At 40.3% G+C, this 27204-nt stretch overlaps 1 protein-coding gene across 2 annotated transcripts in view; it reads right to left on the minus strand.

Annotated features, from left to right (window-relative positions):
- Pappa (pappalysin 1) overlaps nt 1-27204 on the minus strand; it is a 236695-nt gene that overhangs the window by 112290 nt on the left and 97201 nt on the right. For both annotated transcript variants that reach the window (XM_087183298.1, XM_021262175.2), the window contains 2 exons: nt 14697-14825; nt 10036-10127 (listed from right to left, as the gene is read on the minus strand). In XM_087183298.1, coding sequence (XP_087039424.1) covers nt 10036-10127; nt 14697-14825 — 221 coding nt within the window. The remainder of the gene's footprint in view (nt 1-10035; nt 10128-14696; nt 14826-27204) is intronic.

The following is a 27204-nucleotide window of genomic DNA, read 5'->3' on the forward strand; positions in this document are numbered from 1 at the left end:
ATCCTTCTGTCCAGCAAATGAAAATGGGAAAGCCAGTCCATCCAAAATGATTATAATTTCAGACTTGCTTTATATTAATTCTCTTTGGTCCTTAATCAGTAGCAGCCAAGAAAAAGCAGGCTTTCAGTTTCTCCCTCTGTTAAGTATTTAATGATCTGTAAACAAACACTTCAGTCAGTGGTTCTTAAAGAGACCCAGGGATCCTTTTGTTATGTGAAGATTCCCTTTGCTGAGGGTATTTTTTCCCCTTCTTATTATCTGTTTGCAGCTAGGCTGTTCAGCTCTGGAGTGCACACATTTTATTAGATAACCCTAATGATGGAGACTAGCATAAATTAGTAGATAAGCCTGAGGGCTTAGGAGCCAGACTTCCAGGGCTAGAATCCCTTACTGGGAAATGGAAACCTTGGGAAGATTACTTAATATCTAGGTGCCTTGATTTCCACATGTAGAAAGCCTGTATAATATTAAAACTCCCCCCTAGGATCCATGTGACTAATCAAAGGCATTCATAAAGAAAAACTATTGAATTAATTCAATCTAATTAGTAACAAGTTATCTGCACTGTTATGACTACTCACTCTCTGGGATGACGAGAGGGAGAAGGGTGGAAATAAACATGTAGGTCACTGCTTCTGCTCGCTCTAAAGGTCTGGGGTTCTGGAGGACGAATCTGATGACTCTAGTTTTAGAGGTGGACAGATTTGGTTGCAAATCTCAACCCCGCCACTTAACGATCCCCTGCTTCAAACACACCACTTCATCTTCTGAACCTCAGTTTCTCCTTGGGTATGATGGGAGCAATGCCTACCTTTCTGTGGCCTTGTGAGGATTAGGAGAGGAGGGTTAGGTGGTCTATGTGGCAGTCAGCCGGGCAGGATGGGGCACTCCAGGAAGCTCTTCTCCTGTGGCAGCCAACCACCTCAGTAAATATTACCGAATGGAGTATGTCAACGTGGCATACTGTGTCATCTGGGCAGGGGTGACAATAATGCCTGCTGCCAGGTGTGCCATGGTTCTGAAGTGAGACAGTGTTGTGCATTCTCCATAAATGCAAATGGACACCCTTTGAGGGTCAAGGAAAGTTCTGGTTACTGCTGAGCTTTTTGGAAGGTAAGTTGTGTGGACCCCTCTGGTCACTGTTTCTAGCCTCAAAATGTCATGTGCCTCGGTGTATCAGCCAGTGAATGGCTTGGGTAGAATTCTGGGGACGTAGTAGAGGACAGGGCAACTTCTTCCCTAAAAGGAGGACACAGATACATAAATGGAAATGTGGGGAGTCAATAAGATTACAGCCATGCTAGTAGCAGCCTGAGGGTGAGATGGATATATACCCTCCATCCAGGGCTCCTCTTTTCTGTTCCCTCTCTCAGCCTGAATCTGCCTAACCTGCTATTTCACTCATCTATATATTTACCCTTCCATCTGCTGCTATAGAGGGCCAGATAGTAACTGTTTTGGCTCTGTTGCTGCTACTCAACCCCCCATTTATAGTGGCAAAATGTTAACAAAGGAGTACAGCTATGTTTCAATAAAACTTGATCAGCCCAAATAGGCAGGAGGTTGCATTTGACCATGAGGGGTAGTTTGCTGATCTCTGTTCTGGGCAAGAATTCGCAAACCTACCACATCCAGGGCAGGCACAGATTGTACAAGGCACATACACAAATCACTTTTGTCCTTCATGCCCTAAGTAACAGCCTCTCCATAGCCTTCCCAAAGGCCTGAAGGGTCAGAGTCTGCTAGTCTGCATCTTCATCCCTCCCTGTTCACCACATTACAACCGTGCTGACCTTCTCTGCCCTCCCTTGAGAAATGAAGAGTCTGAGCTTCCTGAGCTCCTCACTTTGTTGTGTTCTTCAACATCGCTCCAAGGTGTTCACTTCCTATCCAACCTCGAAGTTTCAGCTTCGTGTTATGTCTTCAAGGAGGCCTTGCTGATTCTCAGTGCCTAGAAGGCCCTTTATTTCTACACCGCCAAGAGTTTTCCACTGGGCGGAATTTTCAAGGACATTTAAGTAATTATCAGTGTCACTTTGCAGACCTCTCTGACCTTCCTTGTTCACTGCTACTTCCTTAACACTAGCACACAGCTTGGCACCCAGCAGGCACAATAAGTGTGAACCAATGGCACAGATGATGTAATTTTGCAGCTAGTTTGCCTCATCTTTAGCCTGGGTCTAACTGCACGTGTTGGAGCAAGCAGCTGACATTTTCTACAGACTTACACAGTGAGGTTTTCTCACAATCCTAACTGCCCATCCATCATTTTATTTTAAGCACATTACTTCTCTGTCCAAAAAGAAAAGGAGGATACATTTAGATCTATATCCCTCACTTGCTTAATATTTCAATTTCTCCCAGGGCACTCCCTTCAAATGGAGATCATAGTTCATGCATATTCAATGTCCCTTCCAACTCAACATGGACTCCAAGCAAAAGCACAGAGCCAGGAGCCAGGAAGAGGCCTCTTCCCTCTCCCAGCTGACCTCAGCTACAACTGCACCTCAAGGCACATGTGTTGGCAGACAGATTCTGGTCACTTCAGATGCCATAAAGAAATCCTTGTTCTTGGCTACCCAGATTCACCTGCCTTGGACTCTGGCTGCCTCTCAAAGGCACACATCAAAGTTTGGTCGCGATTCCTTACATTCAAGCAAGCTCCAAGTGGGTTCGCTGAGCCTGACCCCTTCCTGAGCTTCGGGAAGCTGACCTGGGCTGAGGGCTAGAATTCCTCCCGTCTGGCGTCAGAGGCCTTCCAGTTTCTTTTCATTCCAGCCCTGCCTCTCTGTGGGGTAGGCCTCCCGGGTTTGCAAAGGAGGTGGTAAGCCTCAGTCTGAGGCAGGACGGCAAGTCTGATCCTAAGCGGTGCTGACTCTGGGATGTTTGAATGCCTTGCTCAGACCTCCCTGTCAAGGACCTCAGATCTTTGGTCCTGCCCGCACTTCAGCCTTCCGCCCCATCGCCTCCTTTTCCTGCTCTTTTGTCCCCTCAGTGACCCCCTTTGACCCTCTGGGTGAAAGGAATTCCTTTCTCCTTCCCAAGCCCTCCTTCCTTTTAAAACGCACAGTTTTAAAACAATAACAATCTGGGATTTAAATTCAACAAGTTAGAGCCCAAAGGCCCTTGGACCTATTGGAGTTCATCTCATCACTATATATGGGGAAACTGAGAACAAGGAGACTCTTCACTTTGCAAAGGGTACCACAGCAATTTAGTGACAGGGTCCAGTTCAGGACCACTTCTGCCACAGAAGGATTAGCTCCCTTTGCTTCACCCACAACTGAGATGGAGAGTGAGGAAAGGGAAGAAGAGACCAAGTTAAGGCACATTCTTAGGCAACCACTGACTGCCCTGCATTGTGCTAAATATGCTAGGGAGAGAACAAACAGCGTTACAGGCATCATAATTATGCACATTTTCCACAAGAGGAAAGTCAGACTCAGAGAGGGGATGGAAGATGCTGCCCCAGATGACACAGGTGATAACCACAAACAATATTCTGTGGAATCCAGGCTCCTGTCTCCAGTGCATCGCTGAAGACTGGGATTAAGTAAGGCATCCAGTGCTAAAAACATGGTAGCGAGGGTCAGTGAGGGCAATCAGTTAAAAAATCAATAAACAACCAAAACACAGACTGACCCTAAAACAAGGGCATGAGCTTTCGAGCAGTGCAATATTTATAGGGTGATAATAACTGAAAATTGTTGTTTTCATGACTCATGAAAAAGACACAAGAAGGACGTATGTGTTCACTTTGCTTCCTGCTGTGACTCAGTAGCACCAAAGAGAAATAATGGTGAAAAGAAACTCTTCTGCTTCTGAGAGTTTGTCTGGACCTTGCCCAAGGTTTTCAGGGCAAGGAGATAAGAGTCTGAGGTCTTCTTTTCTGACATACCTGGGCATGTGAAGGGGGCAATTCTGTTAAAGTCTTACTGCCTCAATTTCCAGATCAGTAAAGTGGGTATAATTATTCTGACCCTACAGAATTGCTGGGAGGATAGTATTTTTTCAAAAGAGTTCTTAGCACAGAAGCTGGAACACTTCATAAGTAGAACTGCTTCATGAGGAAGAGGGCACAGACAGACCCTGCCCAGAGGCTGCAAATCTCACCTCCAGCTCAGTGGCCTTAGCTGGGTGACTTAATCTCTCTGAACCACAGTATTGTCTTCTACCAAACTGAGACAATGAACATCATTTTTCTCATAACGTTGCTGGGAAGAGTGATGCAACTTTAGGGTGAATAATATTAATAACAACAACAATAATAGTAGCAGTAATTAACAGATATAACCTTTACCAGGTGTTACTGTTTTAAAGCCAATATAATCTTTTTGTGTATTCACTGGTGTATCTGTTTGTGGTGCTAGGAATCAAACCCAGGGCCTTGTGCATGCTGGACAAATGCTCAATCACTGAGCCACATTCCCAACCTAATAAACTTATTTTATTCTTATAACTCTGAGAAGGAGCAACTATTAGTAACCCATTTTATTGATGAGAAAACTGAGGCAAAGATTAAAATGTGTGGACAAAGCTTTTAAACCAGCATGCATGTTCTTAGCCATTGTACCATGTGTTACTATTGCAGTATTAATAAGCATGCTGGCTGATGGATCACCCACCTAACAGTCTTCATGTCCTTACCACTAGGACCACCCCCACATGTTTTTCTCTTGCTTTGAAAGGCCTATCTTCAAGCCAAGGAAAGCTTTATTTCAAAAAAGAGTTTCTTTGGGGGAAAATCACTATATTTTCTACAAAGGGAGGTCTGAATGAATGCATGAAGCCAAAAGTTTTATTTTGTTTCTTTAAATTTTAATTTTTTGTAAGGTGAGAGGTGGATCATCTATTATGATTTCACATGGTTAGAAAGAAAAATAATAATAAATGCAGCTCCCAACAGAGCCCCCTCTTCCCTGTCCCTCCCCTCCCCTCCATCCTGTGCTGTTTTCCTTTTTAGTCATTGTTGTTCTAAAGTCTCATCAGAACCTCCACTGAGAAGACATGGCGATTCATCTTCTTGTTTTCCTTTCTCGCCTTGGCTCAGCTCGGGCCAGGGCAGCCTGACAGAGGGGCCACAGGCTCAGTGACCCCCTGCCCCTCCCAGCAACCGGTGGGGAGGAAGGCTGATTCCTGGGGCGGGGGCGCAGGGTGCAGGGAGTGCTAATTGAGTTACTGGCTCTGGCTCTAAGACAGGGCTGGGGACCAGAGACTAAGTGATGCTGAGCACAGCTGTGGGGGAGAGGAGAGGAGTCAGGAGGGAGGGAGAGATGGAGGGGCCTGCCTGCCTGTCTGGGAGATACAATGTGGGGGTCCCTCTTGCTTTGTTTTCATAACTATATATTAGCATTCAGCAGGATTTTAAAAAGCGCCCAAGCCTTTCAATAGCTGCTTGACAAATCTGGGATTCCTCAGTATCCCATGCAGAAAGAAGACTTAGAGAACTCAGCCTAATCATCTTTAGTTTACAAAGGGAGAAACTGAGGCCCCCCAGAAGCTATGCTGCACAGAAGCCTTCTATGTCTAATTGGGACCTGGTCCTAACTACCCTGATGCACATGGGGTGGTAAATCAAAACACAACAGGAGTTCTCCAGAATCACATCTCATAATGGCTTAAATGTCATCTATGAAGGTAGTGTGTTTCCAGTTCCTGCTCAAGATAGATGACTAAATCCAGCCCCTTTTGGGGATCCTTCACATTTTGTCTGACTAATTTGACCATTACCTTTCCCTCCTTCAGCTTTTATCAGCAGCCTGTCTGTAGTTTATGACTCAATGCTTTCTAGCAAAATTCCCAGCGCTGCTGAACAATGCCTGCGGCCAGTGCCTGCCGGGGGCGTTATCACTACACTGATAGCACGTTTTTAACTGAAACCCCAGGCCTGGTATATGTTATGTTTTTAAAAGGGGGAAAACGGACAAGATAATTTCCACACTGTTAGGGAATACAGCAGGCTTTGCCCAAGAGGTCTTATGGGTGGTGTTTGTTTTAATAAGCAATTTATTATGTGCTGGGGAATGAGGACACAAGGGGTGGGAAAGTGGGAAAGGGATATCCCCTGGGTGTTGCATAATAACACACTGGCACCTTGGGAGGACTTCCGGATGTGTGGGCTTCTGAAAAGTGAATGGGAATGTCCCCATAAATCTGTCACCCACCCGCACACTGGTGTTGTTGATCCAGGGAAAACAGCTCTTCTAACTGGTCAGTGATGAGGACAAGGACGGAGAAGAAGGAGAAAGAAGGAGACAGAGAAGAAAAAGAAGGAAAAAGAAGAGAAAGGGAGGAAAAAGGAGAAAAGAAAAGCAGATGGAGGAAGGAAGGGAGGAATGAAGGAAGGGAGGAGGAAAAGAAAGAATGAAGGAAGGAAGGATGGATGATTTGGGGAGATGAATGGATCACGAGGTCTCTAACCACATCAATGGATTAAATGATTGACAGGTTCACAATTTAATGGGATATTTGGGAGGTGGTGAAATTTTAGGAGGTAGATCAAGTGGGAGGAAGTAGGGCTTTGGAGGCATGCCCTTAAAAGCTATATCACCACAGGTTCCCTGCCATAATGTTCTGGCTTACCGCAGGCCTGGAACAAATGGGGCCAAGAGACCATGGACTGATCCCTGTGAAACCATGAGCCAAGGTGAGTCTTTCTTCCTTTTAAATTGCTTTTCTCAGGTATTTTATCACAGTAATGGAAAGCTAACACATCATGTTATGAATGAACATTACTCTCACTTAAGCTTGTTTTTTTGGCCTCTGTCTCAACCAATTTCCTTAACACATATAATGATAATAACAATGTCTACCTGGCAAAGCCTCCCACACTCCATTCCCACTTCTCTGATTCATTAAATCTAAGTCTTAGGTGGGTGTGGCGGTGCACATCTGTAATCCCAGTACTGTGAGAGGCTGAGATGGAAGGTTCACAAGTTCACCCCCTGGCTGAGCAACTTAGCAATTTAATGAGATCCTGTGTCAAAATAAAAATTAAAAAAAGAGCTGGAGATGTAGCTGAGCATGAAGGTCCTGAGTTTGATCCCTAAGACTAAGAAAAAACTAAGTTTAGTCTTTTGGGAGCCAAACATTCACTATCTATTCTTCAACTGTTTCTTTCAGAAGGACAAAGTTTTCTAGACTAATTCAAGTTTGTCTTGGGAATGTACCCTGGAAGCCTAGATCTCTGGATTGGTTATATTCTGCCTGTGTCACTGTGAGGATCTACCACGGGACTGTAAATGGCCAGTGAAGGGCACAGCTGAGGTCGCTCCTCTAACAAAAATACCACTCAATGTGTAGGAATAAGAAAGATCCTTGCTGGGATCCATCCACACAACTGACAGCGTTGTATTCCATTCCATTAAATTGTTACATAAATTACTTTGTAATGAGATGTTCCTCACTCACCCTTAAAGCTCTGCAAGACCAGGGGCTATCTTTTTTACAAGTAGCTTATCATAGCGAACTCTGGAGTCAACTCTCTGGGTTTTAATCAGCTCTACCACATAACTCTATATCCTTGGATCATCACCCCATGCCTCCACTTCCTGTTTGATAAACACAGTGCATAAAGGAGTTGTCATGAGAATGTAACAGATGTTCAGTAAATACTACCATCAGCAACAGAACACTTAGAACCCAGTAGAGAATAAGTCCATAACATGGACTTATGGGGTCCAAGTCTCTTCATCTTGGTAACTCCCTGGTCTTCATCTCTTTCTTCATAAACTTCATTTAACACAGTTTGAAAAGCATTGCTCTCATCCAAAACAATCATTCTGGTCAAATTGTAAAGAGGGAAGCATGTCCTAAGAAGGCAAGGCAAGGTGGAGCTAGCAAATCCTCCTCATGCCTACTACTGTACACTTAAAATTCACTTCTTTTTCTAAGAAATGGTAAATGATGTTATAATTTTCCTCTACTCTATACTAGACTGAAACAACTAAGAGCATCAAATACACCAAATCTATGGATTGCCAGGGATTGACCAGGAGTTGGCAAAATTTGTAGGTAAAAGGTCAGAAAGTGAGTATTTTAGGTTCTTTGGGCCATACAGTCTATGTCGAAATCATTCAACTCTGTTGTAGCATGAGAGCAGCCACAGTCCATGTGTAAATGAACAAGTGTAGCTGTGTTTCAATGAAACTTTATTTACAAATATAGGCAGCAGGCTAGTTCTGGCCTGTGGACCATGGTATGCAGACTTCTTCCATGGACTATGAGGTTCTATTTGTAAGAATCTCATTTTTGTGTATTGTTGTACAGTCCTAAAACAACATAGCCTATGAATGTCAGGGCTCAAGTATCTCTTTTAAGGTACCAGGACATGGGACCATACGCTACTTTCTTCCTGGAAGCACTTGAGTTACATGTCATGTTAATGTGAGTGGAATAGGCAGATATTTTCCAGCAGGTTCTGGTAGTAATGTTAGTTGCCATAGGGATGATGCTAAAGTTGAGGAATTGGGTTAAGTAGAGTTCACAATTATGATTAATTCAGCCTCACATGTTGGAAATCACACACAACAGAAGTGCAGATCCGTTGAAGCCTCAAAACCCAATCGTTTCCATTTACAGGAGGTAAATTGAGACCCAGACTAGTGGAATGGCTTGACCAGCATTATTCAAGTTCTCAGCACAATTCTGGCCAGACCATGGTTTTCTTAAATTAATTCAAGCTTCTTTCTGCTGGACCACTATACTAGCATCAAGCTTTACACTGTGAACCACATTCAAATCAACAGAGGAGAGAAAAATAATCTTCTGCAGTTTAAAAACCCAAGGCCTTGTCTAGAAACTCCTGGGACCTTCCTCCTTCAGCATCTTCTTTTTTGTTTTATAACCACAAACATTTGTAGAGTATCTCTAAAGTGCAGCTCAGCTCAGCTGTGGTGCCAAGAGATAATACGTGCTCAATAAATGTGTGTTGGAAGTGGAATAAATGGTAAGTGATGCGCTGGATTTGCTTTCGTGGAGCTCAAGGCACTGGGAGAAAGACTGTCTAAACGCACCACTGTAATGCACTGCGGATGCAAACATGCGTTGACATCTCCTCCCCTTCAGTCCTCCTAGAAAACTGCCTTTCAGGGAGAAATCTTCCCACTGAGGTTTTCATCCCCTCTGTAGCTGCCCCTTCCCTTTTCAGATAGAGCACCTCTGTCTTTTGTACTTGCAAATGAATTGTGATTAGTTTTCACCTCCAGCCCAAGGGATTAGCCGGGGGACCTTTGATCTTCAGGTATCGATTTGCATCTTAAAGGAAGTATGATCTCATCTGGGCCAGCTCAAAATTCCATCCCTGCCCCCAATCCCTGTCTGTTTACCAGCCCCGGGCTGGCCAAGGCCTCCCAAGTGGGGCTGAAATAACAAGATCGGCCAGACTGTGCGGAGAAGGCAGAGGAAAACACGTTTCCCATCTGACTCTGTAAAGGTGGGAAAAGGACGTTTGCTTTCTAAACACAGCCTGGTCTGCTATTTTTCTTCTTTCAGATCAGAGAGACTGCCCCTAGTTTTGAGTCTGCAGCGAGGAAGATCATGGCAGTCTCTGGATCCAGGGTTGAGGTTATGCGGCAGAATGGGCTAAGTACAAACTTGAGAATCAGACAAAATCAGACTCAAGTCCTGGTTCTGTCTTCAATCACTTCTGACCTGTAAGCTCTGGACAAGTTTCATGTTCTTCCTGGCTTCTGATTTGTCTCATCCCTAAAGAATGAAAGCCTTATATATCTAAAGCAATAGTCATCTTGGACAGTTGGTGTGAAGTAAACCAATCATATCTATAAGATACCATTTGATTACCAAAAAAGCTACCTGTCATCTTCATTATCTATGAAAATAAAATTGTATCCCTTTTGTTTTGCTTTGTTTGTTTGTTTAAATGTTGTATTTGCTGTTGCCATGAAACAGTGCCTCACTGATAAAAGGCACTCAAGAAATGTGGACCAGAGAGGAGTGAAGCTTCATTTAATCATAACTATTACTGTTATTGTACTCCATCCACCAGTCAGGCACAGAGACATGGCGAAGACTTACCAATGCAGTTGAAAGAAACTTCTTGTTGGCAGAAAAGGGAGCAGCCGTCACCATTGATCTTATTCATGTCATCACATTCCTCCCCTTGACCTCTGCACAATGGATATGGAAGAGAAATTTTCCAGATCAGTTTTGGAATCCAGGCTGGACCTTGCCTGCGACCTCACACAAGTCTTTCCCTTAATCTGAGTTTGTTCCTTCATCTTCAAAATGAGACTCATAAAAGGTGCAGATTCATAAAATACTATTACATTCACTTTATTTGTGTTTCCGATGACAAAGTGGAGCCTGACTTCAAAGTCATTCTTTGAAATCTCAAGTCAATCAACTTAACAAGTCAGTTGGGAGTAAGAAGTGGATGAATAAATGTAAAAATAAATGAACAGATCTTGCTCCCTTGGTGTCTAGAAAACTGCACCGTCATTTTCACGTTTTTGATTCCAAAAGAGTGGATTTGAAGACAATTTTGAAGGTCCCATAACAAAATGGATTTCCTCCACTCTTCCCTACTTGGATACCATCCTTACTCTCTCCGTATACTTAAAGGTAAAGTTCTTTTTTCATTCACACACTGAGGTTTAGCCATCCATTCACTGGAAAGCTTTACTTTCTCCTCTGGGTGTATTATTTCATGGTGTCAAGAACTCTAGGGCCTGTGGGACTATGCTGTTAAGAAAAAAAAAACGCTCCCTCTTGTTTTTCTTGGAATTATTTCTATCACCTAAGGATGATTTTGGGGAGGCTGGGCTGGATGGAGAATGAGCAATGCTCATTTTCTGAACTGGGGTTAGGTGAGGAAAAGGAGGAGCAAAATCTGAAAGAATGGATGCATTGTTACTTCTGGAGCACTCCTCACCGAAAGAGAAGACTTGCATTCAGAACCTCATGCTCCAAACTAACTGGGCAGTGATCTTGTGTAAGGCAGTTGGCCTACCTGATCTGTGATATTTAAAATTAAATGAATTAAAAGTGATGTACAGGAACCTAATAACCTAAATGAATGTAAACATTATAGGTCATAAACATAAGACTAATAATATCAACAAGAATGAAAATGGGCAAAAGGGATTTAGAGGACGAGGGAAGGAGGAGGGAGTTAAGGGGATTTAAAAAAAGAATCAAGTTATATTTTGTACGTGTACCCATTCCCCAAGACAATTGTAAACTGCATGTACTGCAAGCATGCACTAATAAAATACAGTAGATACAGTTAAAATTTCATTTCTCAAACACAGTAGCCACACATCAAGTACTCAGTAGCCACATGTCACTAGCAGCTACTGCACTGGTTAGCACAGAGCACATTTCCATCACTGTAGAAAAAGCCACGGAACAGTTCTCTTGTAGATGCTGAGCCTCACTTCAGTCCCATATTAAAATGGAGATAATTGGGCCTACCACTTAGGGTTGAATGCAAAATTGGAATGTGACTGAAAGTGGCACAGTATGTGGCATGTGGTAGGTGCTCAGGGAATCCCAGTTCCCATTCCCACTTTGCCTTGGGAGGTCTCTGCAGAATGTGTGGCAACTGTGTGTCCCTCCCCAGAGAGCAGCTGAGACCTGTCACAGCATGGAAGAGGTATCAGCCTTTTCCTTTTACCCACGCGATTAACACCAAGCAATGTTTGTTGTTTTTTAGGAGGTGTCAGAATAGCAGGATAGCGCCCCATGATCAATCCTGCAGATGGCCTAGGTTGCACGGATCTCCATGGAGCCACCCAAGCTCTTTCCTGCCTGTGAACCATGAGCAAAAATGTTCATCTCCCTAACCTATCCTAGCATTATCTGTCAGTGAATCTTGCATCCTGGAGATCTCTGGTAACCTTCTGTTTCTTAGCTATTTCATAGGTTATCTGTGGAGAAACTTTAAAAAAAAAATTAGGCTAGTGCCCTAAATCTCAAAGATTATTTCTAACCTGTCTTCCATCACCACCCAAACAGTATGCTCTGTTAGTTTAAGCAAAACATTAAGGTCACCACAAATATCTTTTAAGCATGCTGGATCTATCTCTAGATAGAGAGGTCTTGAGAAACCTTCTTTGACCTCTGAGGCTTAAGTGAGTGGCTGTCCTTTCTGTTTTCCCTGACATCTAGCTCCATCTATCATAGCAATTGTCAAATTGATCATCTTGGCTGTTACTGGAAAGACTCCTGTACTATTCTGTGAGATGCCAAAGGAGTGGCAGTCTTCATCATCCTAGCATCCCAGTGCCTGACACAGTATCTAGGATACAGCAGACAGCATCGGCCACTCCTTTACTTACTAGTCCTGTGGGGTTGTCATGTTGCACAGCAATGCAATGATAAATCCAGATGAGAACATGGGCCTTCCCTTCATTGACTGGCTGTACTCTTCACTGGGTGTGTTAGCTTGAGAAAACCTCTTTAATCTCTTTGTGTACCTGATGTCTTTTCTATAAAATATGATAAAGAATCCTACCTCATGTGGTTATTTGGAGGACTCAAGGAGAAAATAATGTAGCACTGGTGGTGGTGGTTTGTGTATAGTACAGGTTCAATAAGTGTTTATAAATATTATTATCATAATATTCATTCAGTGCTTTTATCTTTACACTATATATGAAATGGAGAGAATCACAAAAGAGCACTTATCTAATGGAGGCCTCATTGCGTGCTGAGTCTATTCATTTTTTTGTAAATTCCATTATCTATAGCTAAGATGATATCTTCCTTTTGCCCCAATATGTCATTTCCCTTGCTTCCTGGACTCCTTTCCTTTCTCCCTCCCCATGGGGAACATTCCTTAGGGAGCATCCTTAAGCTGCATTCAGTTTTCTATAAAACATGTCAACAAATAAAAATATATTACTCATTTAAAAATTTTGAATTAGTACCTTTCCATTTATAGCTAACACACCTCAGGGGGTGTTAGGGAGCAGAATCTCCAACACACTATTACCTCTCTGTATAGTAACTTGAAAAGATGTAACTCAGTGGTTCTCATCTGATCATATGTGCAATATTCACTATTTCTTTGAATGTTAAATCCTAATCAGAAAGCATACTGATGGTCAAAACTATGTCTATGTGGATGAGCATTCATGTGTGAACTCTTTATGTGCAGAAATGAAACATTTTTGCTCTATTCCTTTCATCTGGTAACAGGAGTTTCAAGTTAACATCATATACCACACAATCACCAGTACCAAATTAAACTGCTCTTCCCCTCTAGCATAAGTGTTAGTGATAAACAAAATAAGCAGTCCTCTAGCACTTTTCCTTCATGTATGTACTACACCTATGAGCTGATTCACGCTCTACAGATCAGTGGCTCCATCCAACTATGAAGCAAATGCTCTTTACACTACCCCTCCTCTTACAGAAATAGTAATTGGAGTTTGATGCTGCATAGACATTATGTGACACCCAGCAGTGCCATTTAATGAAGGAATTTTGCCAATAGCTTGTTTTACCATCCCCACACATACTGTTTATCATTAAATCTACCAATAGTTTTAAAATCTTTTAGTGACAGGGTGACCTGAAAAAATTATGTTAACAAGGAACACGATTTTAGCAATGAGCAACATAATTTTGAATGATTATTGGTCTCTTCTCTGCCTCAAAGCACAAAACTCATAATTTTGTGCCAATAAAAAATTTTGTACTTATTCTGAAAGAACTCAAAGGTTTCTCTGTTGATCTTTAAAAACAATACAAAGGTGCTGATGGCTTCTTGCACAATATTTTGCCCAAAGGACAAGGGGATGAATGGACTAATAATCCTTAAAATGCATATCATAGGCAGGCACCTTTATATTTTCTGGTCATAATGGAGGTTGGAAGCTTTACACTCACTGATTTATTTGCCTCTGACTCAATATTCACTGCAGAGCACTGCTTACTATTTATGTTTTCAACATTATAGTATATTAGAATACTCTGTTATTGCCAGCTGTGGTGGTGCACTCCTATAATCCCAGCCACTTGGGAGGCTGAGGTAGCAGGATTACAAATTTGAGGCCAATTTGAGGAACTCTGAGACTCAGACTCAAAATAAACTTTGAAAAAGGGCTGGGGATGTAGCAAGATGGTGAAGCACTTGCTTAGCATGAAGGAGGCCCTGGCATTGAAATAGGAAACTTTGTTATTTTTATGAGCCTTTAACTCACTTTCTAAATTGCAGTTTAACAAATGTAAATGGTAACCAGCAAAGAATATTAAAATGTTTTCACCTAAATGACCTGTGCCCGGTAAGTGAATGTGGGCTATGGCAGCAAAAACAAATAGATTACTTGTGCATATAAAATTAAAGAGAACAAGGGCCGGGGATTTAGCTCAGTGGTTTCGCCGCCTGCTGCGCAAGCTCAAGGACCCAAGTTCGATCTCCGATACCAAAAACAAAACAAAACAAAAAAAACCCAACAAAATTAAAAAGAACAAGGGCAAATGGTAAGTGCATAATGGGAGTTCTGCCTGAATCACATACTGTATTACATACTGGAGAAATGTATGTGTTCAAAAGAAGAGTCACTGATTTTCTTCCAAGCTCAGCAAATTTCTTGAAGACCAGTTGATAGGCTGCTGGCACCTCAGACCGCATACCAAATATTTCATAAACTCTTCTGTTCAAGCTCCTCAACTATCCCTTGCCCTAATTATCATTGTCCCCCCTCTTCCCCTTAGTTTGATCTACTTACCTCTGGATGATGCCATCGCCACAGTATCCGCTTCCGTGGATGTAGATGGCAGCAGGTGATGGCTCACTTTCTTCAGTTCCAGAAATGGTGATGACCCGGTACTGGTACACACTGCCAAGTTTGAGGTCCCTGCAAAATGTAAAGAAGACTATTAGCCTTGAAAACACCATGCTAGGGGTAGACAGAAGGCATGAGATCTCGATTCCTTTGAGTACATTCTATCAGCTTTGCTTATTTTTTGAAATCAAATACAGTTATCCGGTAATTGTTATGGTGAACTGATAACCATGTACAATACTAAATGCTTTTTGCTCTGAACTTTTACAACTCTAGTGGAAAAGTATCAAACAGCATGTGAACCATAATGAAAGTAAGTGCATGGGGAAAAGATACCCAGAAACAACAAATAGAATAAGCAGAAAAGCACAGAGGTGAGAAAGTACCACGTCAGATTCTCTGGGTGTTATTTGATTACTTTCTCTCATTTTAAGACCTGTGCAGAAACCCCATGATGCATGAACAAGATCTTATGATGCATTTACTGTATAGTGATTCACTCTTGTTTCCATGCGCTACTTCACATGTCACTTACTCTTGATTGAAATAATAGTAGCACCCCGTAATTGACTACTAGCCCTGTGCTGAGTACTTTCTATATATTTTTTCTCATTTGAGAACCAAAAAACCCCACATGAGTACTAATGTTTTCATTTCTATTTTACAGTTGATGAATCTAAGGCTTGTAGAGATTAAGCAACTTGCTTAGAATCATATGCTATTGGGCAATAGCCTATATTCTGCCTGTTTTAATAGTTTTTTTGTCTTGCAAAAAAAAAAAAAAAAAAAAAGTCTTGTCCTGCAATTGCAGTGCCATAGTCTGGCTCCGGCCAAATTTTCAACATGCCAACATTGCATCTCTCCTATGACATTAAGGCCTCCTGGTGTTTGTCCTGACTACTTCTTTTTTTTTTGTATATCCTTTTATTGGTACATTTTAGGTGTACAACATAATGACATTCATCATTGGAGATATGCACATTTACATACTCTCTTGGTTCTTATTTTTCCCCCTTCCCCCTACCCTCTCCTGACTTCTAACCCTGACACTAATCCTAACCCTAACCCTGACACTAACCTTAGCCCTAACCCTAACCCTAACCCTAACCCCCTAACACTGTGGAGTCCCATACCCAGGTACTTGACTTCCAACACAGTCCCTAACCTAACTCTAACCCTAACCCTAACTCCTTTAGGAAAGAACCAGCAAGCGAACTTAGTTACTGTCAATTATCCTCCAAGGTAAATAAACACATATTGATATCAATTTTAAATCACCAAATCCCCAACCCTATTTCCTTTTGGATCAGATCAAGAGGAGATGCTCTTCATTTTCATCGCCCTTTTCACCAGTTATCCACTTTTTAATAATAAAAAAGTACCATGAGAAAAATCACAAAATGATAATGAAAAGAATTTCTATCAGATTCCAGAGTTGAGGGAGTAGAGTTTATACACAAAAGGACCATGTCAAAAAAAAATCTCAAGTTCTCCTGGCCATCTGTTGTTTCAGCTGCTGTCAGGGCTGGGGTTGTTTGGATAAGGTCAGCACGGTAGCAGGTGCAGGAGCAATGGACAGAGAAGCTCTCCAGACTTTCAATACAACAGTGAGTTTTAGTTTATGAGCAATGAAGGATTCTAGTGGGGAACATAAGCTTGCTGAGAGTGTTAGACTTATTATGCCCAAAGGGAGTTTGTTTTACCAGCATGGGAGCAGCTACTAATATTGGGGATAGATCAGAAGTCTCCGGTGGTTCTGTTAGTGTTCCCCTAATGAAGACTAGTAGCTGAATACATGAACATTTTGAGATATTTTATTTATAAATGATGGCTCTGTTGTGAACCTCTGTCAATTTATTGATAGGAATATATGTTTTGCATTTTTAGCTTATTAGCTAATTTATCCACCTTTAGAATAATAAATATATAATTTTGCCTGTGATTCTTCTAAAAGCAGAGCAGGGTGGCACAGAGAGTGGTAGTCCCAGGGTATATATGAAGGTTTATCTTATATAAGATAAATATGACATTTATTATATCATACATTTTGTTCTAAAAGTGGAGGTATGCTTTATACTAAAAAAAGACTATGGCCATGTTTTAGAATAATATAGGAAGTTTGCTTCAGCCTACATGCCAGGCCACTGCAGACATGTGGTCACTGTCTGCACAGATAGAGTACTTCTGCAAAGAGCGTGCCAGTGGAAGAAGTACATTTCTACATTGTTTTTCATTTATGGGATGTATCACAAATGATTTGTGGCTAAGAATATTTAAGGTAGTGGGTTAATTTTTGTGAGTAATTTTCTTTTCCTCCCTTCATTTTCCCTTCCTCCTTTCTCCCCTCCTTTCTCTCCTCCTTTTCCTCCCCTCTCCTCGGTTTTATCAACTTACATGTAAGCAAACATGTTTGTGACATTTTAGCTAGGTGACTTCCTGTGATAAGGATGGGGCGACTATATCTCATGTGCCATAATTCAATGGAAAAATCTCTTTTCAGTGTCACAGAGTTCTCCTTTTAGATGACCCATCTCAATTTCTGAAAATTCTGGATCCTGGTTTTGTCCTTATCCAGGGGTACAATATGTCTCTCAGTAACTTCCACCCCACTGTCCTCCTTACGATTAGCACACAGAGCACATCAGAATGGTAGGAAAGCCTCAGCGATTTTCCTTCCAACTGTGTGTACATAGCTCATGTATCATGACTTCACTGAAGCCTGGCGGCAGCTGTAAGAGGCAGGGGCTGTTATCCTAATTTTTTAGATAGGAAAAAAGGAGCCCAAGTCACTCTCCCAGTAAAAAAAAATGAGGAAGGGGGACAGATGCAACCACTACTGGAAAGATTATGTTTTTCTACTGAAAAATTCCTGTAATACAGTACATCTTTTCTAAGGTAAAGCTAAGGTTAATGTCAACAAAGCCTGTTCTCAAGAACCCAGATGCAACAGAATTTTCTCGGAAGGACAAGTAGGTGGCCTCTGAAGACTTTGCTGGAGGTTAGAACCTATGTCATGGTTGATACAAAAGTAGGGTGCATATGTCAATTTGTTCCTTTCAACTGCTTCTAAAAGCATCTCAAAAACCCCTACACTGTTAACAAAACCCTTCACTTCCCTCACCTTCCACATCTAAAGTGACCTAAACTCTCCTCACCCAAAGTTTCCCCATCACAATCATCCTTTCTTGGCTTCTGATACCAGGAGCATCTCAACCTGGACAGTGGAAGTCTCCTGTCGTTGCTTCCTACTTGTAGCGCTTCCCTCTTTCAGTGCCACCCACACTGTCAGGATGTGCTTCCATTCAAGTCGCTTCCAGCTCAGAACTTGCTCCTCCTGCTATGACTGGAGCTCGCTTCCAAGCAGAACCTTCCCAGTTGCTCTCTTTGGAACTACAATTTTAGTGCATCATCTGAAATGTGATCATTTTGGCCACTTCTAATATCTTTCACAGGATTTTGAACACCGCTCTAAGTTTTGTTTTAAACTTACGACATAATTAGTGTTCAGTCATCAATTTTCAAACTGCTTCAATGATTAATTTATGTTTCTAGGTAATAGATTTAAATATGCTGGATTGTTTGGCTAATGTTACGGAATCCTTTGAATGTTTAAAAATACTTTTCCTACATTTAGCCATCATTCCTTCACAAATGTCTCAGATGACATATCTGTCTTAGGTTTGCATTTGTGACACTTGGTAACAAAAATGCTGGTATTTCTTACCGACAAAATTTCCTCAATATTCCTCCTCAGAAATGTCATGTTGATGGGAAATATGTATTGTAATCCTTGGCTAAAATTTAGTTGCAAATTAAGAAATCATTATCAAACAAATATTCAAAATGAGTGAGGTGGCTATGTATCCTGTGACTTTTGCTTAAATATTAAAATAAGGATTTAAAAATGTATATTTAAAAATTGTTTTTAGTTAATGTCATGATAGGTCAATTAAAACTTATCTGAAATCTGGTAGTATATTACTTTACTTCTTTGGCTCTATTTTCCTTTCTTTTAATTAGGGTGTATGATTTTTGTTCATACCGTTATGAAGATAAAATGAAAAATGCAAAAGTACTATGGGTGGAAAAAGAAACAGCCACATTACATTGTGAAAACATCACATTTTGCTTCAAGGAAAGCCTTTCTAGGTCTCGTGATTAATCCTCATTGATTATGATTAATCCTCATGATTATGCTGTGTCCATATCATAGCATTCACTTCTTAAGGTTTATTTCTCAAAATAATCTCTATAATGAAACTGTTATACTTCTTTAAAATGCTACTTTCTGGAATAAATATAATCACAGCTTCAATTTGCTGCCTGTTTATCATATACCAGGCACTATGCTTTACGTTGTGTGTATAATTTCAATAAAAACAAATCCCTTCAGTAACAAATATTATTATTCCCCTCTTCAGATGAGGAAACTAACATGTAGGGAGAATAATCTGCCTACTTATAGTTACATTGCTTTTGTCCTGGGTAGAGACTTGAACCAATTGTGTTCACCTCCATCCCAAGACAATGCTTTCCAGGTTTGGAAGGCCTCAGCTGTCAGGAACTGGAAAATATAGCAGAGAAGACTAGAAATAAAAAAATAAAAGTAGTTTTGAATCAAGCAGAGTATACATACAAAGACCAGTTGCAAAAACCTAGAAGTCAGAAGACACAAGTGGTCTTTTATATACAACCCCTGACTGACTGACATGGACAAACCTTTTCCTCTATGATCATCCATCTCTTCATTTATTGAAATGGCAATTTCAGAAAGGTGTGCTACTCAGCCCTGCCACCCATAGTGCTACTTAGGTGAGGAATGAAGTCTCCTATCTTTCTGTCTTGGACTTCTCTACAAGTTCAAAACTGCCTCAGCAGTAAAGACTCTGTACTCAGTCAGAATGGGTGTAGGTCAGAACCTACCACCCAGATTGTCTGAGCTCGAACACAACAGGGTAAGACCACCTAGGATGCCTTTGGCTCAGGAAGAGCCCAAGGGTTCCAGTCCACCCCAGAGGGTAACGCCTGGGCACTTTGTATAGCAGCTGGCAGCCAAGAATGGAGAAGGGAGGAAACAATCACTTTCTGAGCCTAGATGATGTGCCAGAGATGCTATACAAACTATTATAATTGATTTAATTAGAGAATACTTCAATGATATAGAAAAGGACAGAGGAAACTGTAACAAATATAAGTGAACTGACCCCTCAACTTGCCAAATTGTTAACATCAGGCCACGTTCTCTTTGTACCTTTTTATTTTTGGTGGGATAAAAATGAAAAAAAAAATACATTGATAGAGCCTGAAGCCACCTGTGTGCCCTGCTGTCATCCTATTTTTCTCATAGACACATTTTTATATTTTTGTATATGTGTATTGTTTTGCATATTTTAAATTTTCCTGAATGTTTTAATACCATGCTTATTATTATAAAGCTGGCTTTTTCCCCTCTCAGCATTGTACTGAGATTATACCAATTGATACAAATAGATCTAGATTATTTATTGTCACTGACATGAACATTTTACCACATGAACATATCATACTTTAATTGACATTCTTTTCTTTTCAAGTACCTAGGTTGTTTTTTTATTATTGCTGCTAATCTTTGTGATTGTTGTTTCCAACAATGTTTGTGTTCCTATTCCTTGTAAATACAGCAAGAGTTTTCTGAAGGAAATATAGTAAAATGGTATTGTTAGGGTGACAGTGCATTTTCCACTGTACTGCATATTGCCAAATTAGTCTCCCAAATGGCTGTACCAATTAACATGTCTACCAACAGCCTCCCCATTGCCTCAGGTCCTTGCCAGTACTTGATCCTGCCAAATATTTATTTTTTTTGCCAATTTGATGGTTATTAAATTATATTTAATTATTGTATTACTTCAACCTTTCTTGGTTATTAACAATCCTGAGTATCTTTATACATATTTGTTGACCACATACTTTCCTAGCCCTGTGGATTGCCTGTTCATCCTTTTGTTTACTTTAAATTGGGTTAGTTATGTTTTTCAGCATTAAAATGTGGTATGTTTACACATACTGGATACTAATTGTCAATAATCAATGACTTTGCAAATACAATTTCCATGACTGTTACTCTCATTACTCTGTTTATGCTGCTTTATTGGAGAGAAGTTTTAATTGTTCCTTTCATGATTTGTGCTTCTCATGTGTTGTGGATAAATGTTTCTCTACTCCAAGATTGTATGGTAGTTTTTTCTATTTTTAATAGGAAGATTTAAGGTTTTTTTTTACACATAGTATTTCAATCATTCAAGGTATAGTTTTAAAATTTAAGTGAAGTTAGAATTGTGGCCTACAGCCCAAATAATGATGAAGGGTAATAATTAATCTTCTGCCTACTGAGTTTCAATATCATCTTTGCCATATATAATTTTGGTACATGTATGGATTTGTTTATGGATTACATTCTTTCAGTGGTGTATTTTTGGTTTATCATTTTATCAAACACAATCTATCTTAATTATCATATCTATATGAAAGTTCTGACTAATGTTATGAGCTCATTCTATACATTAGTTTACTCCTTCAAAAGTCCTATATCTTTCATGTGAATTTTAAGTTTCACTTTTAAAAATGAAAAATTTTAAATTAAACAATTAGAATTTTTTTATACTGGGATTTGGATTCCAATTTCACTAAATATATAGATGTATTTGAGGAAAAAGTGCGTCTTCATATTTTTCCTCCTTTCTTGACTTCACTTGGATTTATTGGGTTCTCCTATTTCCATTATTTTCCCTATTTTTATATAATCTTTGGGATTGTACTTTATAATATTTTTCTTTTTCTTGTTTACCCTAAAGTATTGTTATCAAAGTCATATTTCCTTAAAACAAAAAGCTCCCATACTGTTTCTTGTTAACCCTTGTTTTGGATGCCTTATTTACTTTTTTTATGTTTTCAAATTTAATATGTGAACCCATGAGTTTAATGAGTTTCAATTCACGCGAAATCATACACCCTCTAGGTCAAGGCTCTGTTCCTTTTGGAGTGACTTTATGTAAATTCCTAAATGCTCCTGAAGCATCACTAAACTGAAATCATTCTTTCCTCAGTTAATTTCTCAGTTTAAGGATTTGCAGACCATACTGAGCAGTATAAACTCAACCTGCAAATAATTTGTGAGATTTATGACAGAGATTACAAATGTACACTCAGATCCTGAGTCAAGAAAGTAAATCTTAATTGTCATGCTGTTAAGGCAGGCAGGTAAGTATATACACATGAATATACATATTACGTATATGTATTACATATTACATATACAATTTTCCCCAGCACACGTTTTCACTAAACACATAGACTTTCAGGGATCCTAAACTTATTTTCAATGCCTTAATTCCAATGTAGCATCTTGCAGAATTGCAAGGCCAATTTTTCTTGCCTGGAATAAACAAAAATATCCAAGCCACTTAATTACCAAATCTGATGTCTTTCCCTTATCCAAACTACACCAATAAGGCATTAGACTGGAGGCTTATCTCTTTTGTTCTTAGCTCCATTTTATTTCTTTTTCTTTTTCTTTTTTTTTGGGCTGGGGATCGAACTCAGGAACTCGTCCTTTCCTGGCAGGCTGGTGCTGTGCCACTGAGCTAAATCTCCAGCCCAGCTCCATTTCATTTCTTGCCTACTTTATCGCTGACAACATCTTTTCCTGTTTTTCTTATTTGGCTCATGCAATTTAAATGCATGCTAATTACATCTGTTGTATTTTCTCTAGAATACATGGATGGATGCTCATATTGGGTATATATTTGGGTTAAATAATTTACCAAATTTTCATATTCTGTTACTAAAATAAACCTGAAAGATAGAAATTACTTCTGCTTTCAGTTGAGCCTCAGTATAAGTCAGTGGTGTATCCAATGTCAGGGAGATAATAATTTTAAGGCAGGAATTAAACCATGCTGTTGGATTCTAGAATCCTTGATTTTCCCGAGACATTGAGCTGACATCTTGAATGAACACTCATTAGTGAGCCATGCATTAATATCCAGTCAAATATGGAACATTAAAACTATTTGCAGCTGGGTGAAGTTCTTCTTTGTAGGTCTAAAGTCTTTAGGAGAGTTGCAACTCAGATTAAAGTATATATATAATATTAAAATATATATATTTATAGAAATAGAGAGGAGAAATAATGGCAGCTCTAAGATATCTTAGACTGGGATTGAACCCAAGGCCTCACATACATTAAGCAGGTTCTCTACCCCTTAGTTTCAATTCCAGCCCTCTGACATATCTTTAGAGTGGGAGTTAATGTTCTTTTAAATTGGGAAGTGACAGTATATTATCCCAATTGCTTTATGTTTTCTAACCACAAAGATTATCTATGTTTATCATATTGAATTAGTGTTATATTAAATAATTTATATTTCAAATGAAGTCTCTCAAATTTCATCACCCTGAGACAGCTACCAGGAACATTCTGATCAGGATCCTTTCATATACCTTTGTATGTACAACAACACGCACTGTTTTGTATAAATATAAGATCACAAGCTGGTAATATCACTTCATCTTTAGTGTTTATGAAAAAATTGTATAGGAGAAGTCAGTAGAGCTAGCTAGCTTTATGCTAGCTGATCGTATTTATTATTCTGAACACTTTTTCAAATTCTGAATAAATATATTTGTATTATTTCATTTGTTTATCTACTGATCCATCCAAATACCACTAACTAAATAATCTAAGTTTATCTTAAGTTTCTGGGATGCAAAGATGAATGAAATATTGTCCTGTCCTTATGATGCTCACAGGTTGCTAGAAAAGATATTAAAACTGTTGACTTTTACACAGCCTAAAAAGTGTAGACGGCTTTAGAAGCACAAAAGATGGGTATAGTGCCCTGACTGATAGGAAGAGAGTCTGAGAAGATTTCCCAAAGAACCACATGGGCTTGACTGGGTAAGCAGATGTCAACAGAAGAAGGACAGAATTATTTTTCCAGGCGAATGATGTAGTGATATTTGTTCTTGGAGATCATTTTGGTAGCACTGAGGATACTTGAATTGAAGAAGAAAAGTGGAAAGGCAGTACCTGATGGCAGAGAGGTCAAAATGTTCTCCATGGTAAGGAGGATCTAGGAATAAATGTACCTAGCTAATTTTGCTATTGTACTAGACGTTTTTATGTTCATAGTCTAAGGCGCTAACGCTTACAAGTACACGTCCTCTCTTCCTGAGTGACCTTAGAGCTGGGATTAGTTTGCTTGAAAGAACATCCTTCTTAACATGTATATAGTAAGGTTACATCCACTCAGTTTTGTCCTACATGTTGTCATTTTATATGTTTTTAATTCCAATGTCATATGAGCGTCACTCTGAATTATTTTGTTTTCACCCTGTATTCTTTTTTTTTTTTTTTTTGGTACCTAGGATTGAACGCATGACCTTGTGCTTGCGAGGCAGGCAGCAGCACCACTGAAATAAATCCCCAGCTCTTCACCCTGTATTCTTTTTTTTTTCTTTTTGGTACCGGGGATTGAACTCGGGTCCTTGCGCCTTCAAGACAGGTGGCGTAACCACTAAGCTAAATCCCCAGCCCCTTCACCCTGTATTCTTAAGGGAAAATTTTATTTCTGTTTTGGGCTGGGAGGTGTTTTAATTTTATTTTCTATTAGTGGTAGTGGTGATGAGATGAGTAGTAAGGATTTGGGTCAGTAAGCATTCCATATCTTTGGAAAGGGATATCTTGTAAGGCAGTGTGCTATACTAACCCTAGACCATGTGTCAGGATAAATAGCTACAGGTCTCCAATTAATTTTGTTGAGATTTTGAAGGAATCAATTCTCCTACCTAAACTTCACCTTCCTTGTTCAATGAAACAAAATATGAAGTGTAGGAAAAATTGAGGACCCAAAGATGAAGAAAATACTATCATTGATCTCAAATAGCCCAAAAGGCAAAAGAGAAGACAAGTTACCAAGTACAGTATGATTGAAATATAAGGTAGGTTTTTAAATCACTAACATAGAGATGAACCAAGAGGTAAGAAGGCTTAGAAGGATTTCTTTTGATGGCTGAATTAGGTTTGTTTCCTTTTACAAGTGTTCTTAGCTTCCATCCTTTATTTTACAACTACACATGTTTTTGGCTACCGGATGTTGAATGTCTGTCTATCCTAGTATATGTTAAAGACACAGAACACTTCAATCTTTCATTGCTATATCTCTTCCTAACACAGCTGCTTGGCACATAATAGATTTCCAGCAGTATCTGCTTTCGGAATTAATACTTTGCAACAGTATACATGGGGAAAATGTCAAAAGACATCAGCGATGAATATGGTATTCTGAACAGCATAACACAGGACACAGGTAAATACAGATAAAGGACAGTTCATTTAGACTGAACTTTAGGGTAGGTCCCAGGAAGTATAAAAGTTTTACTACCACGGTCAGATAAGAGTGTGCAATAGATGGCAAGAAGGAAAACACTGGGGCTTGAGTTATCAAGTGATGGAGGAAACTTTCAGAAAAGCAGGGCTGGATACCAGGACTTCCCAAGCATCCTTCCTATCTGTAGCTGTAGAAGTCAGAACTTGGCCAAGCTAACAAGAGCTGAGATACTGAATCAATATTCAGTCTTTGTGCAGTCTAGGGTCCCCCAGTACCTATCTTCCTTTCTTTCAGTCCAAGCACCCAGCAGACTGCAGTCTTTCCACTGAAGGTCTCCCCTTACTAAATCAGGGTTGTGGTGCTGAAGTCCCATTACCAACAAAGAATCCTTATTTGGGAAAACAGCCTTTTGTCTTGCAATAGTCATACTCTTCTCCTCAGTGACCAATGTGAATACCAGTTTGTGGTCTAGATTCAACAAACGAAGAATAGGGTGACAAGGATCTGAGAAACCACTGGACGTTTGGATCTCTTCCCAGTGAGCACTGGGTTCTGCCCTTCTCCCAGGTAATGGAAAAATCCATTCTTTTCATACTGACAATGCTGCCTTCACTCCTTAAAAGACTCAGAAAGGAACAAATGTATACATGTAACTGATTAATTCCAGCAGCCTTTGATATAACTGACCAAAGATTTACCCTGGTACCAATTTAAAACACAGTAGCCAATTTAATACAACTAACAGTTTGCAGCCAAGGCTTTTGTTATTTTGTTTTAATCATCTTTTACCACCAATTGAAATGATTTTTCTACTTTCTTGGTGCAATGAAACAAAATACAAGGGAAAGAATGAAGGGACAGTGTGGAAATTATAAAAGATCGAGTGCTTCAAATCCTGGGATAAGGTAACAGCCGTCCTGAGATTTTACGGCTTATTTGTGTCAGGCTGAGATTTGAAGGGAAGACATTTACCAGTTTGGGGGAAACTCCACACCTGGATAGCATTAAAGAAGAGAGAGAGGAAAACATCTACAAGGGACTCTTGTTTTTCCTGAACGCAAGCAAGGGAGATGTGTGACAGCTTCCCCAAACATTCTGCTGGTGACAGACAGGTCACTTGATTACAGAGCAAGGACTTGTGACAAGCTGACCAGTTGCCAAGGACTCTGGGAGCCAAAACACCAAATACGGTTGGAGGTAAACAAGGCATGCTGCACAGTGTGAAAATCGAGGCCAAGTTGGGGCCAGTGAGTCGAATGCAGGGACCAGTGACAGCCTGTGATTGAGCGGCACTAACTGAACACAGTTGTTGAGCACCAGGGGCCAGTGGGGAAAGCAATCTCCTTTCTCCCCCCTGTGGCCTCTATGGGTGGCCAGCAATTTTATTACTGGCAAAAGGGGAGCCCAACAGCATTTTTTGGATTTGGCACCACATCTAAAACCCTTTGGGGGCTGGGCGTCTCTTTATTCTCACCCCCTACGCGCCCCACAAATTCTTTGGGTTTGGTGAAAGCCTGTGTGCAGTCAGCAGACTACATTTCCCCTCAAGTTGGAAACCCATGTCCACCTGGGGGAAATGTAATCCTTATGTTTCTGATTCATTCACACTTAACTCATCAAAACGCTGTTTTGTTAGAGCTATTTGATGTCCATGAAGTCTTCTGAGCCCCTTTGTAAGCCTTGCTTCTTAGAGGCAGGAAGTGACATTTCTGATGAGAGGGAGAACTTGAACCTATAAGGTTGAGTTTGTTTTGGAATGAGGGCTCTTGGTGGGTCACATGGACCCTGAGCTTGGCCAAATGTGTTTTTTCATTTCCTATACCACCCTCCTCACCCACTCCAGCTTCATGATGTTACTGCGTCAGCTCTCAGTGATTTCACTCTGAACAACCGGGGAAAGTTCTCAACAATCAGAGCAAGCCAAGCTCAAAGATGAGTCCCAAAGCCTGGTCAGATTGCACCACTCTGGTATATGGGGGAAGCCACACGGGATTGGAGATCGGGAGCCATTTTTTTTCTGTATCTGTTATGCTATCAAATGGCATAAATGACTTTGAAGAAATGTCCTTCCCTAGCTGGGC

This window comes from Heterocephalus glaber, unplaced genomic scaffold (genome assembly GCF_053883595.1).
Source record: "Heterocephalus glaber isolate CG9 unplaced genomic scaffold, H.glaber_assembly_v1.0 deba00001479, whole genome shotgun sequence".
Classification (NCBI taxonomy): Eukaryota; Metazoa; Chordata; class Mammalia; order Rodentia; family Bathyergidae; genus Heterocephalus; species Heterocephalus glaber.